Source organism: Colobus angolensis, unplaced genomic scaffold (genome assembly GCF_000951035.1).
Source record: "Colobus angolensis palliatus isolate OR3802 unplaced genomic scaffold, Cang.pa_1.0 Scaffold418, whole genome shotgun sequence".
Taxonomy (NCBI): Eukaryota; Metazoa; Chordata; class Mammalia; order Primates; family Cercopithecidae; genus Colobus; species Colobus angolensis.
Window position 1 is genome coordinate 113,445 of NW_012117577.1, and position 11,090 is coordinate 124,534.

Genomic DNA, 11,090 nt, shown 5'->3' on the forward strand with positions numbered 1-11,090 from the left:
GCATGGTGAAACCCCATCTCTACTAAAAATACAAAAAAAATTAGCCATGCTTGGTGGCTGGCACCTGTAGTCCCAGCTACTTGGGAGGCTGAGGCAGGAGAATGGCGTGAACCCAGGAGGCAGAGCTTGCAGTGAGCCGAGATCGTGCCTCTGCAACTCAGCCTGGGCAACAGAGCAAGACTCAGTCTCCAAAAAAAAAAAAAAAAAAAAAACTTGCTAGATTGTTTTATTAAAGTGATTGTATATTTAGTTTATCTACTATCAGTATGTGTGAATTCTTTTTTCTCTACATCCTTAACAGTACTTGCAATTAAAAATATTTAAATTATTAAACATCTTGCCAATTTTTAAAATATTAGCCATTTTAATAGGTGCATAATTGTGATTTTAATTTTTATTTCCCTAATGACTAATGATGTTGAGCATTTTTATGTGTGCTTATTTGACATCTATATATTTTCTTTGGTGAAATGATTCTTCACATCGTTACCTACTCTTAAAATTAAATTGCTTATTTTCTTTATTGTTGTGTTGAGTTTTTAATATATTCTACATATAAGTACTTTATCTGATATATGTATTGCAAAGATTTTTCTCCCATTCTATGGCTTCTCTTTTTATTTTCTTAACAGTATCTTAAAGATAATAGGTTTTCCATTTTGCTTAAGTCAAATTTACTGTTTTGTTTATAGATTTTTATTTTACTTAAGAAATCTTGGCATAACTCAGATCCACAAAGAATTTCTTTCATCTTTTCTTCTACATGTTTTATACTCTCAGGCTTTACTTTTAGTCATCGATTCGTTTTGAGTTAATTTTTGCATGTGACACAAGGTATGGGGATTCAAGTCATTTTTTAAACATGTGTATACCCATTTGTTCTAGCATCATTTATTGAAAATGCTGACCTTTGTCATCTACATTGCCTTTCAGCTCTCGTCAAAAATCAGTTGTCCAAATATGTGTGGATTTATTTCTGGGTTTTCTATTCAGTTCCTTGATTTATTTGTTTGTATTTATGTAAATACTATGCTGTTTTGATTTCTCTAGTGTTTTAATAATTTTTGACGTCAGGTAGTTTTAGCTCCCCAACATTGTTATTCTTTTTCAAATTTGTTTTGTTCCTTCTAGGTCATATGTGTTTCCATATGAATTTTAAAGTCAGCTTGTCAATTTCCATAGGAAAGCCTGGTGGGATTTTGATTGAAATTGCATTCAATCTGTAGATGAGTTGGGGGGTGGGGGGGAAGACGTCTTAAGAATTTTATCTTTCATTTAGCGAAATAGTGTAGTTTTCAGTATACAGGTCTTTCCCATCTCTTTTCATATTTATCCTTAAGAAATTCATAACAGAGTGCTATTTTTACTGATTAAAAAAATTACTTTCAGGTATTTCATTGCTGGTGTATAGAAATGTAATTTTTTAGTTGTTAGTCTTGCATCCTCCAGCCTTCCTGAATCCACACATTAGCTTTAGGAACTCTTTTGTAAATTCCATCTGATTTCTTACATAGACAATCAGGTCATCTCTAAATACAGGTATTTTTTTCTTCCTTTTTTATATTAATGACTTTATTTCTTCCTCCCCCCCCCCTTTTCTGATTGCACTCCAGTACAATGTTAAGTGGATAGAACCTCCAATACAATGTTAATTGGTGAGTGAGCGTAACAGCCTTCTTATTCCTGGTTTTAGAGGAAAGCATTCAGTCTTACCCTGTTAATATGATGGGAACAGCTGGAACATTTTTGTAGATGCCCTCAATGGGTTGAGGGATTCTTCTCTACTTCTGGTTTGCTAAAATTAAGACAAAAAATAATAATAAATGGATGTTCGATTTTGTAAAAAGCTTTTTGTGCATTTATTAAGATGATCATGAAGTTTTTCTGTGATGTATTATGTTGTTTATAATTTTTATATTTATGCTTTGAGGAGTATTAGTCTGTGATTTTATTTCATCTGACTTTTATATTGGGGCAGTAATAGCTTCATAGAATGATTTGGGGAGTATTCCTTTTATTACACTTTTTTTTGAAATAGTTAAAAACTCCATGTAGAATTGATATTATTTCCATCTTATATTTTAGGTGGAATTCATTCGAGAATCTCTCTGGCCCTCAAGGTTTTTTTGTTTTTTTGTGTGTAAATAATTTTAACCTCATTCTTAATTTCTTTAATAGATAATGGGGTTAAGTTGTATATTTGTTTTTGAGTGAGCTTTGGCAATTTGTGTTAAGAAAGTTGCCCATTTCATCTGAGTTCTCAAATTTACTGGCATGTAGTTGTTCATTGTATTTTCTTACTATTCTTTTAATATCTATATTATCTCTAGTGATGCCACTTTTCTCATTCTTGGTATTGATAATTAGTATCTTCTCTTATTTTTCCTGATCAGTCTGTCCAGAGGTTAATCAATTTTATTAATTTCAAAGAATCATCCTTTTCTGTTTTTTGTTTCATTGATCTTTGTAATTACTTCCTTTATTCTGCTTTGGTTTTGTTTTTCTTTTTCTAATTTTTTATTTTGGAAGATAAAGTTATTCTTTTGAAACCTTTTTTTTATTTTTTAATGGATTATTTTGAAAAGTTTTATTTGTAATTGACAAATAATAAATAAAGGTACCATGTGATGTGTTAATGCATGTGTATAGTGCATAATGATCAAATCAGGGTAATTAGCTTATCTATCACTTTAAATGTTTATTATTTCTTTGTGATTATAACATTCAAAGTCCTTTCTTCTAGCTATCTTGAAATATACATTATTATTTGCTATAGTTTCTGTGTAATAAGACACCAGAACTTAATCTTCCTGTCTAACTATAACTTTGAACTTATTGACCAACCTTTTCCCATACTTTTCTTCCTCCCGTCCTCTGTAGCTTCTGGTAACCACTATTATACTCTCTACTTCGATGATATGAACGTTTTCAGATTCCACATATGAGTGAGATAGTGTGGTATCTTCTTTTTTAATATAGTGGTTAGTGCTACAAAATTTCCCCTAAGTATTATTTTAGCAGTCTTTACAAATTTTGACATAATAAATTTTTATTTCCCTTCAGTTAAGAATACTTACAAATTGTTTTGATTTCTTCTTTCATCAGTGGTAGGAAGTGTGCTCTTTAAGGAGATGTGCTATTTTGTTTCAAATACTTAGATATTTTCCAAGTATCTTTCTAATAAGTGTACCTGATTTAATTCCATTGCAGTCAGAGAATATGCTTTGCATGACTGTCTTCCTTTTCAATTTATTAAGACTTGTTTTTTGACCAAGAATATAGTATAACTTACCTGTTCCAAGAACAGTGGAAGAGAACGTGTGTTCTACTATTGTTAGATGAATAAGTGTCAATCAGGTCAAGTTGGTTTATAGTGCCATTCAAGTCTATGGTAGCCTTGCTGATTTTCATGCCTCCTTGTTCTACAGATTTTGAAGAGTGGTATTGAAATCTTTGACTATAATGGTGGATTTGCCTATTTCCCTTTGCATGTCTTCAGTTTTTACTTCATGTATTTTGAAGATCTGTTATTAGTTATGCAAATGTTTAGGACTATTATATCATATTGATTAATTTACTACTTTGTCATTACAAAATGACATTCTGTTTTGCTGGTAATATTCTTGGCTTCAAAATTTATTGTTTCTGATATTAATATAGCCATTCCAAGTTTCTGCAGGTAATCTCAACCAGTGTTTTGTTTACTCTTAGACCTTTAGTTTTCATATAAGACTTTTATATAGGAAAATTTTAGGAAAAAATTATTTAACTGCTCTGGGTCTTAGTTTCTTTTTTGATTAAAGGAACATAATAAGAGTACCTACACCAAATAATTGTTTTGAGGATTAAACAAAATAATATCAAAGATTCTACACCTGCACATGTTGCAGTGCAAACTCTGTGTAAGTGTAGTCTATGGCTTTTGTTCCTACTATTACAGCTGCATTTTTTTTTTAAAGTTTTTTTTAAAAACACATGAAATAGAATTTGCTATTGATTTATATCTTCAAGAAGTATCTTGTTTGCTGTTTCATTAGTCATCTTTAATCTAGACTAGATAAATTAGAACATCATGATGAAATTTGTAAATGAACATGAACTCAAAAAATACCTGTCTTTAATTTTGTTTTCTTACATTACTAATTTATCATCTTTTTTACTTAAGAATTGTATTCTAAAATTTAGGTATAAAGTCATATTTTTCAAATTTATCAAGTTACCATTTCAAGTATATTTGAATTGTACAATATTTATCAGTTATTCTCAACTGCATACACCTCCGTTTAAATAAAAGACACTTTGTGAAACTACAAGTTAGTCTTTTTTTAAGAAACAAAGGAAATAAATGTTTGCACATAATGATTTGTATGGGTCCTTCACATTGTTACTATTTATAATGGATGATGCCGTTTTTTTTTAGATTGGACAGCTGGCTTTTAAAGGAATGAAGAGACTCAATAGAATCCAGTCAATAGTGTTTGAGACTGCCTACAACACCAATGAGAACATGCTGATTTGTGCCCCTACAGGAGCTGGAAAAACCAACATTGCAATGCTTACGGTCTTGCACGAAATTCGCCAACATTTTCAACAAGGTGTTATCAAAAAGAATGAATTTAAGGTAACTAAATAGACCAGACTACAGCTTTTTAAATTGTAAGGAATAAAATAAATTTGTGGTTATATATAACATGAAATTTGAAAGTTCTTAAAGATATTGTACTCAAAGTCAGATAAGTAATACTGCTTGACTTACTTCATTACTATTAAGGCAGTTCTTATTTGTGTTATGAAAATTCTATTACCATGTAAGAAGCTGTGAAAATACATTTAGCTTTGAAAGCAAACCAATTTTCAAAGTGATGCAGCTGTGTAAATGAATTCTATTGTTCTTTAAACAGCTACACACTTATCTCACAAAGATAAGACTTTTCATATATCACTATTAAGATTTTTCACTGGAAGTAGTTACAATCATATTTCACAATAAATTGTGACTTGTATTGGCTACAGTAAGACAAATGACATGGTGGTTTTTGCTCATTAATCAAGCTAGTGTTCCTTTGGTATAGATTGTATATGTTGCTCCAATGAAAGCCTTGGCAGCTGAAATGACAAATTACTTCAGCAGACGTCTAGAGCCACTAGGCATCGTTGTGAAAGAATTGACTGGTGACATGCAGTTGTCAAAAAGTGAAATTTTACGAACTCAGGTATGTTGTCTACCTAGATTTTTTTGTTTAATACCATTCTTTTTTAGGTAATTGCAAAATTTTTAAATGACTATATCTTAAGTAACTAGAATAGGTGATACAAACATAATATAATGAACTTTTATTTGTAACCACATCTTATCTCTGTATTACAAAGAGTTTTTGCTGGTACTTTGTTTTCTGGTGTCCCTTCTAACTCCTGTAATTCTTACTGCATCTTGAATATTGTTAGGTTCCAAGTCTAATGGCAGTAAGTCTATTCTTTTAAAACAGTAGGGGATGAGGATATAAATAAGACCAGAGTTTAATTTTAAGAGGAGGGACATATGTAGATCTTAAAATGATTGCACTAGTATTCCAAACTATTCCATAAGAATGATTTAACATACAATAAAGCTTTTTGGTCATTCATTATTTCATCAAATGCAAAGTTATTATTATTAAATCATGCACTGTATATAGCACTACATTAGAAGAAATGAATGAATGCATGACAGTAAAGACACTTAAGATACAGTTTCTGTCTTCAAGAATCTTATGATTAAGTAAGAAAAAATATTTACATTTCAACTAGATGATTATTATTGAAAACAATATGTAAGTTAGGTGAAGTTCATTGTGTTTTTTAAAAATAAAATAGGCTGGGCATGGTGGCTCATGCCTGTAATCCCAGCACTTTGGGAGGCTGAGGCAGGCAGATCACAAGGTCAGGAGATCAAGACCATCCCGGCTAACAAGGTGAAACCCCATCTCTACTAAAAATACAAAAAATTAGCTGGGCATGGTGGTGGGCACCTGTAGTCCAGCTACTGAGGAGGCTGAGGCAGAAGAATGTCATGAACCCAGGAGGCAGAGCTTGCAGTGAGCAGAGATCACGCCACTGCACTCCAGCCTGGGCGACAGAATGAGACTCCATCTCAAAAAAAAAAAAAAAAAAAGAAAATGTAAAAAATAAAATAGTGGATGACCAGATATTAATGGAAAAATTCATAGTTTGATGGAAAATATGGAAAATAGATAATAGAACTTCTAAAACAGTGGGTGGATATTGATTTAAAATGTGATTGGAGTGTGAATTAATTTCCTAGGGCCCCCACAGCAAAATACCATAAGCTCAGTTGTATAGACCAAAAGTATCTGAGACAGGTCTCAATTGATTTTGAAAGTTTATTTGCCAAGGTTGAGGATGCACCAGTGACAACCTCAGGAGGTCCTGATGACATGTGCTCAATGTGATTGGGGTACAGCTTGGTTTTATATATTTTAGGGAAACATGAGACATCTATCAATATGTAAGATGTACATGGGTTTAGCCTGGAAAGGCAGGACAATTTGAAGTGGAGGCTTCCAGGTCATAGGTAGATGTAAAGATTTTCTGATTGGCAATTGGTTGAAAGAGTTATTATCTAAAGAAAGGAGGCCTATCTATTCAGCGAGAATAGTTTGTAAATGTTTCTTATCAGACTTAAAAAAGTCTATTCTATCAGTAGTTCCAAAATGAAGGAGAGTATAACGAGGCATGTCCTGCTCTCACTTCCCATTATGGCCTGAACTAGTTTTTCAGGTTAACTTTGGAATGTCTTTGCTAAGAGGAGGGGTCCATTCAGATGATTGGGGGGCTTAGAATTTTATCTTTGGTTTACAGTGGCTTAAAACAACAGTCTTAATTCTATCACAGTACTGGAGTTTAGAAGTCTGAAATCAAGGTGTCAGCAGAGTTGATTCCTTCTGGAGGCTTTGAGACAATATCTGGTCTATGCCTCCTGGTTTCTGGTGGCTGCTGGGAATTTTTGGCGTTCTTTGGTTTGTAGATACATCACTCCAAGCTCTGCTTCCGTCTTTGTGACCTTTTCCCCTGCTTGTCTTTTCCCCTATTCCCCTTTTTTAAGGATACTAGTCATTGGATTTAGGGCCCACCATAGTCAAGATGATCTCATTTTAACAACCTTTCCTTAATTACATCTGCAAAGACCCTTTTTCCAAATAAGGTCACGCATATGGGCTGAATGTCTACATACCATCTCCCCGACCCCCAAACACCATTTATATGTCAAAGCCCTAGTCCACAAGTAATGGTATTTGGAGGTGAGGCCTTTGGGAGATAATTGGACTTAGTTTAGGTCATGAAGGGGGGAGGACTAGGTGACAGAGTGAGACTCCATCTCAATAAATAAATAAATAGAAATATTCAAAAAGACAAAGTTCTTTGTGACCTAAATTATTTTAAAGATTACAAAGGAATCCCAAAGCCAAAACAATTTGAAAACTACCGTGATACGTCAAAGTGCCTTATATATGACATCGAATTATTTTTATTGTCTACATCCAGCCTGGTTTTCAACCTTATCTCCCAGATGCTTCCCAATGTAAACTATAGTCAGGCCATTTTTGTTTTTTCTAAAATAGTCTTGCTCAAACAACATTTTCTTAAATGAACGTTGCTTTTTAGTAAGTTTCCTCACGTGTTTTCTCCTTTTTCTTAGTATCTTCCTTTATCTATTGACGTTTGTTCAAATCTTGCCCAGTCTTTAAAACCCAGTTCAAATCTTGTATTTACTTCTTCTTGCCTGAATCCTGTAGCACCATTCATTTATATTCATAAAATAATACCTAGTGTACAAAGTCTATGCTTTTGGACCTGATGTAGTTTTAAAAACCTGGATCACTCTCAAGTAAAATTTTGATTGCTCTTGTCCTGTATCCAAGTATGTTACTAATGCTAATGCAAGGATGTTTATGGAAAGACAAGGGAGGTAACATTTGAATTCAATTTATGAGTCAGTTACTATGCTAAAGCATATGTGCAACTTCCCTGAGTCTTCACAAGAACTCTGTTGGGTAGTATCTCCGTTTTACAGGAGCAGAAAGTAAAACCAAAAAAATCTACTTAGATTTATGCATAGTCTGTCCCGTAGACTCAGGCTGAGCGGCAGATGTAAGAAGTACACAGACACAGGTATTTTGCCTGAGACCGAGGCTAGGGGACTGCATGGCTTAGCATCACTGATGAGAGTGCAGCTCTGCCAATGAGAGTGAAGCCCCGATAAGCCGGGGACGTTTGTATTTATTTAGTACAGATTTAATGACAAAGACTTGGAGCAAACACAATTTGTGGGTAATTAACATTGTCGATCCCCCAAGTAGATAGTGGTCCTGTGTGCAAATGATCAAAGATTGGTTTCCGGAGACGTAAGTAAGCCAGTTTATCTAGATGAACTCCCTTACATTCCCTTGTTATCTACCCTTTGCCCTCTGCTTCGGGGTAAGAGAATTAGCCGCCTTCAGCTTTTATTTTCTCCCGAAGCTTTGCAAAACCTCCCAGCCTTCCAAGAAGGTTTCCATCTTTCTCTATTGATTTTTCCCACCACCCTGACTGATCTCCTACAGAATTTTATATTTTTAAAAGGTTTATGAACATCTATTTCTTACCCATTTGCCCATTTTTGCACTTTGCTAGACTCTGTATCCTTCGTCAGTAATTTTTGACTGTGTAAGGGCAGGGACTAGGTGCTTGGCCTCAGAAATAGTTTATTAATTGAACCTTTTGTGCTTGCTCTAATTCTGGAGTTGCTAATTTTTGTAGAATTGAAACTATATAGTTTTTAATCTTTTTACCCTGTCCTACCCTTCTCACAGATTCTTGCAGATTAAAAACTGTTCTGCTGTTGCTGCTTTTGAGATGAGGCTATAGATAAAGCAAACCAGAGAATAATGTAAAGAATGTGGGAGTACATATATATTCAACTTTTTTGTGGAGTTTGAATTTCTTACTTTTCTCACTTTCATTTTGAAATTTTTTAATAGCTTCTTAATTATTCATGTTATCTATTTTTGATGTTTCCCAATAATCAGCATTGATTAAATTAAATATAATCTTAAATTTGCCTTGTGTTTTTTTCTAACTTTCTCAGTATTGTTAATCTTCTTTTAAATATAGGAAGGCAAATTAATCTCATTTGCAAATTTTCTCCCATGCCATTCTGATCATATTACTCTCTTGCTCATAAACTTTCATTGGTTCTTTATTGCTTATTGAATTAAGTCCAACTACCTAGCTTGTTAAGAATCTTGTATAAATTAAGTATAATATGAGATGTGATGTATTTTGTGGTTCACTAGGGACCTTCAGGTATAGCAGCAGTTACGATTTTATTGAGGTTTGAATGTAAAATTTCCTTTTACAAGAGAGAATTATATACCTGTAAGATTTACTGTTAGGAGAAACAGTATAGACAACAAATATCTTTCTGGTGTACAGCTAAAACGCAATTTTGTGCAATTTTGAAAATCACTGTAAATTTGTCATTGGTTAAAACACTGATCTACTTTTCCGACATTATTTTCCATTATTCTAAATCTACCATCGGTTTCAAACTTCTCCCTCTAAATGTATCCTTGATGAAGAGTTACTATTTTACAATATTCACTGTACTTTTCAGTGGTTCCATTGAGCAGTGTTCCTTTGAACATCAGTGAAAACACTGGTTACAAATTTTAGAAAAGATTTCTCCTGTCCTGGCAGTAACTTTGTGTTAAATCAAAGCATTTGCTCTGAGTTCTGGAATTGTTCTCTGCTTTTATATTTGTGTCCTCATCCTTTTATGGGGAGGCATTTATCTGTGTACCTTTGGGAGTTGAGATAGGATATTTCATGTTTTGCTTTTGTTTATTTTTTGGTTGAGGATAGAGGGAGAGTCTGTTCAGATCTCTTAGGCCCAAGCAATTGCAAAGGCAAATCTGAATTTTCTTTGTACAACTCTGCTAGACCAAAGCTCCCGTAATTGAGGTTGACAGGGTGTGGTGCTGTGAATACGCATGAGCTCAGATCACAGGCAGTGTTCGATGTCACACTGCTCTAATCTACTCTTCTTTCAAGGGGATTTTTCCTATGGTATGTAGTCTATTGATTATTTCAATATATGGGATAAGGGTGGGAATAAAGGGTAGATGGAGATAGGGGCAGATATTATATATGCCCAGGTTGCAGTTTTATCTTAATATCTGTAAATTATATTCTTATGTCCCATAAATGTACTGTTTAGTTCTCAACCTGGCATTGGGCTTATTGCTTTAACATTTTTTAAAAATTATTTATTTATTTATTTTGTATTATACTTTAAGTTCTAGGGTACATGTGCACAACGTGCAGGTTTGTTACATATGTATATATGTGCCATGTTGATGTGCTGCACCCATTAACTCGTCATTTACAATAGGTATATCTCCTAATGCTATCCCTCCCCCTTCCCGCTACCCGACAACAGGCCCTGGTGTGTGATGTTCCCCTTCTGGTGTCCAAGTGTTCTCATTGTTCAGTTCCCACCTATGAGTGAGAACATGCGGTGTTTGGTTTTCTATTCCTGTGGTAGTTTGCTGAGAATGATGGCTTCCAGCTGCATCCATGTCCCTACAAAGGGCGTGAATTCATCCTTTTTTATGGCTGCACAGTATTCCTTGGTGTATATGTGCCACATTTTATTAATCCAATCTGTCACTGATGGACATTTGGGTTGGTTCCAAGTCTTTGCTATTCTGAAGAGTGCCGCAATAAATGTACGTGTGCATATGTCTTTATAGCAACATGATTTATAATCCTTTAGGTATATACCCATTAATGGAATGGCTGGGTCAAATGGTATTTCTAGTTCTAGATCCTTGAGGAATCGCCACACTGTCTTCCACAGTGGTAGAACTACTTTAAAGTCCCACCAACAATGTAAAAGTGTTCCTGTTACTCTGCATCCTCTCCAGCACCTGTTGTTTCCTGACTTTTTAATGATCGCCATTCTAACTGGTGTGAGGTGGTATCTCATTGTGGTTTTGATTTGCATTTCTCTGATGGCCAGTGATGATGAGCATTTTTTCATGTGTCTGTTG

At 34.0% G+C, this 11,090-nt stretch overlaps 1 protein-coding gene across 1 annotated transcript in view; it reads left to right on the forward strand.

Moving 5' to 3' along the window:
* Positions 1 to 11,090, forward strand: part of ASCC3 (activating signal cointegrator 1 complex subunit 3) — a 367,201-nt gene that overhangs the window by 105,764 nt on the left and 250,347 nt on the right. The window contains exons 8-9 of the mRNA XM_011956428.1: positions 4,421 to 4,621; positions 5,073 to 5,213. Of these exons, the coding sequence (XP_011811818.1) occupies positions 4,421 to 4,621; positions 5,073 to 5,213 (342 nt within the window). The remainder of the gene's footprint in view (positions 1 to 4,420; positions 4,622 to 5,072; positions 5,214 to 11,090) is intronic.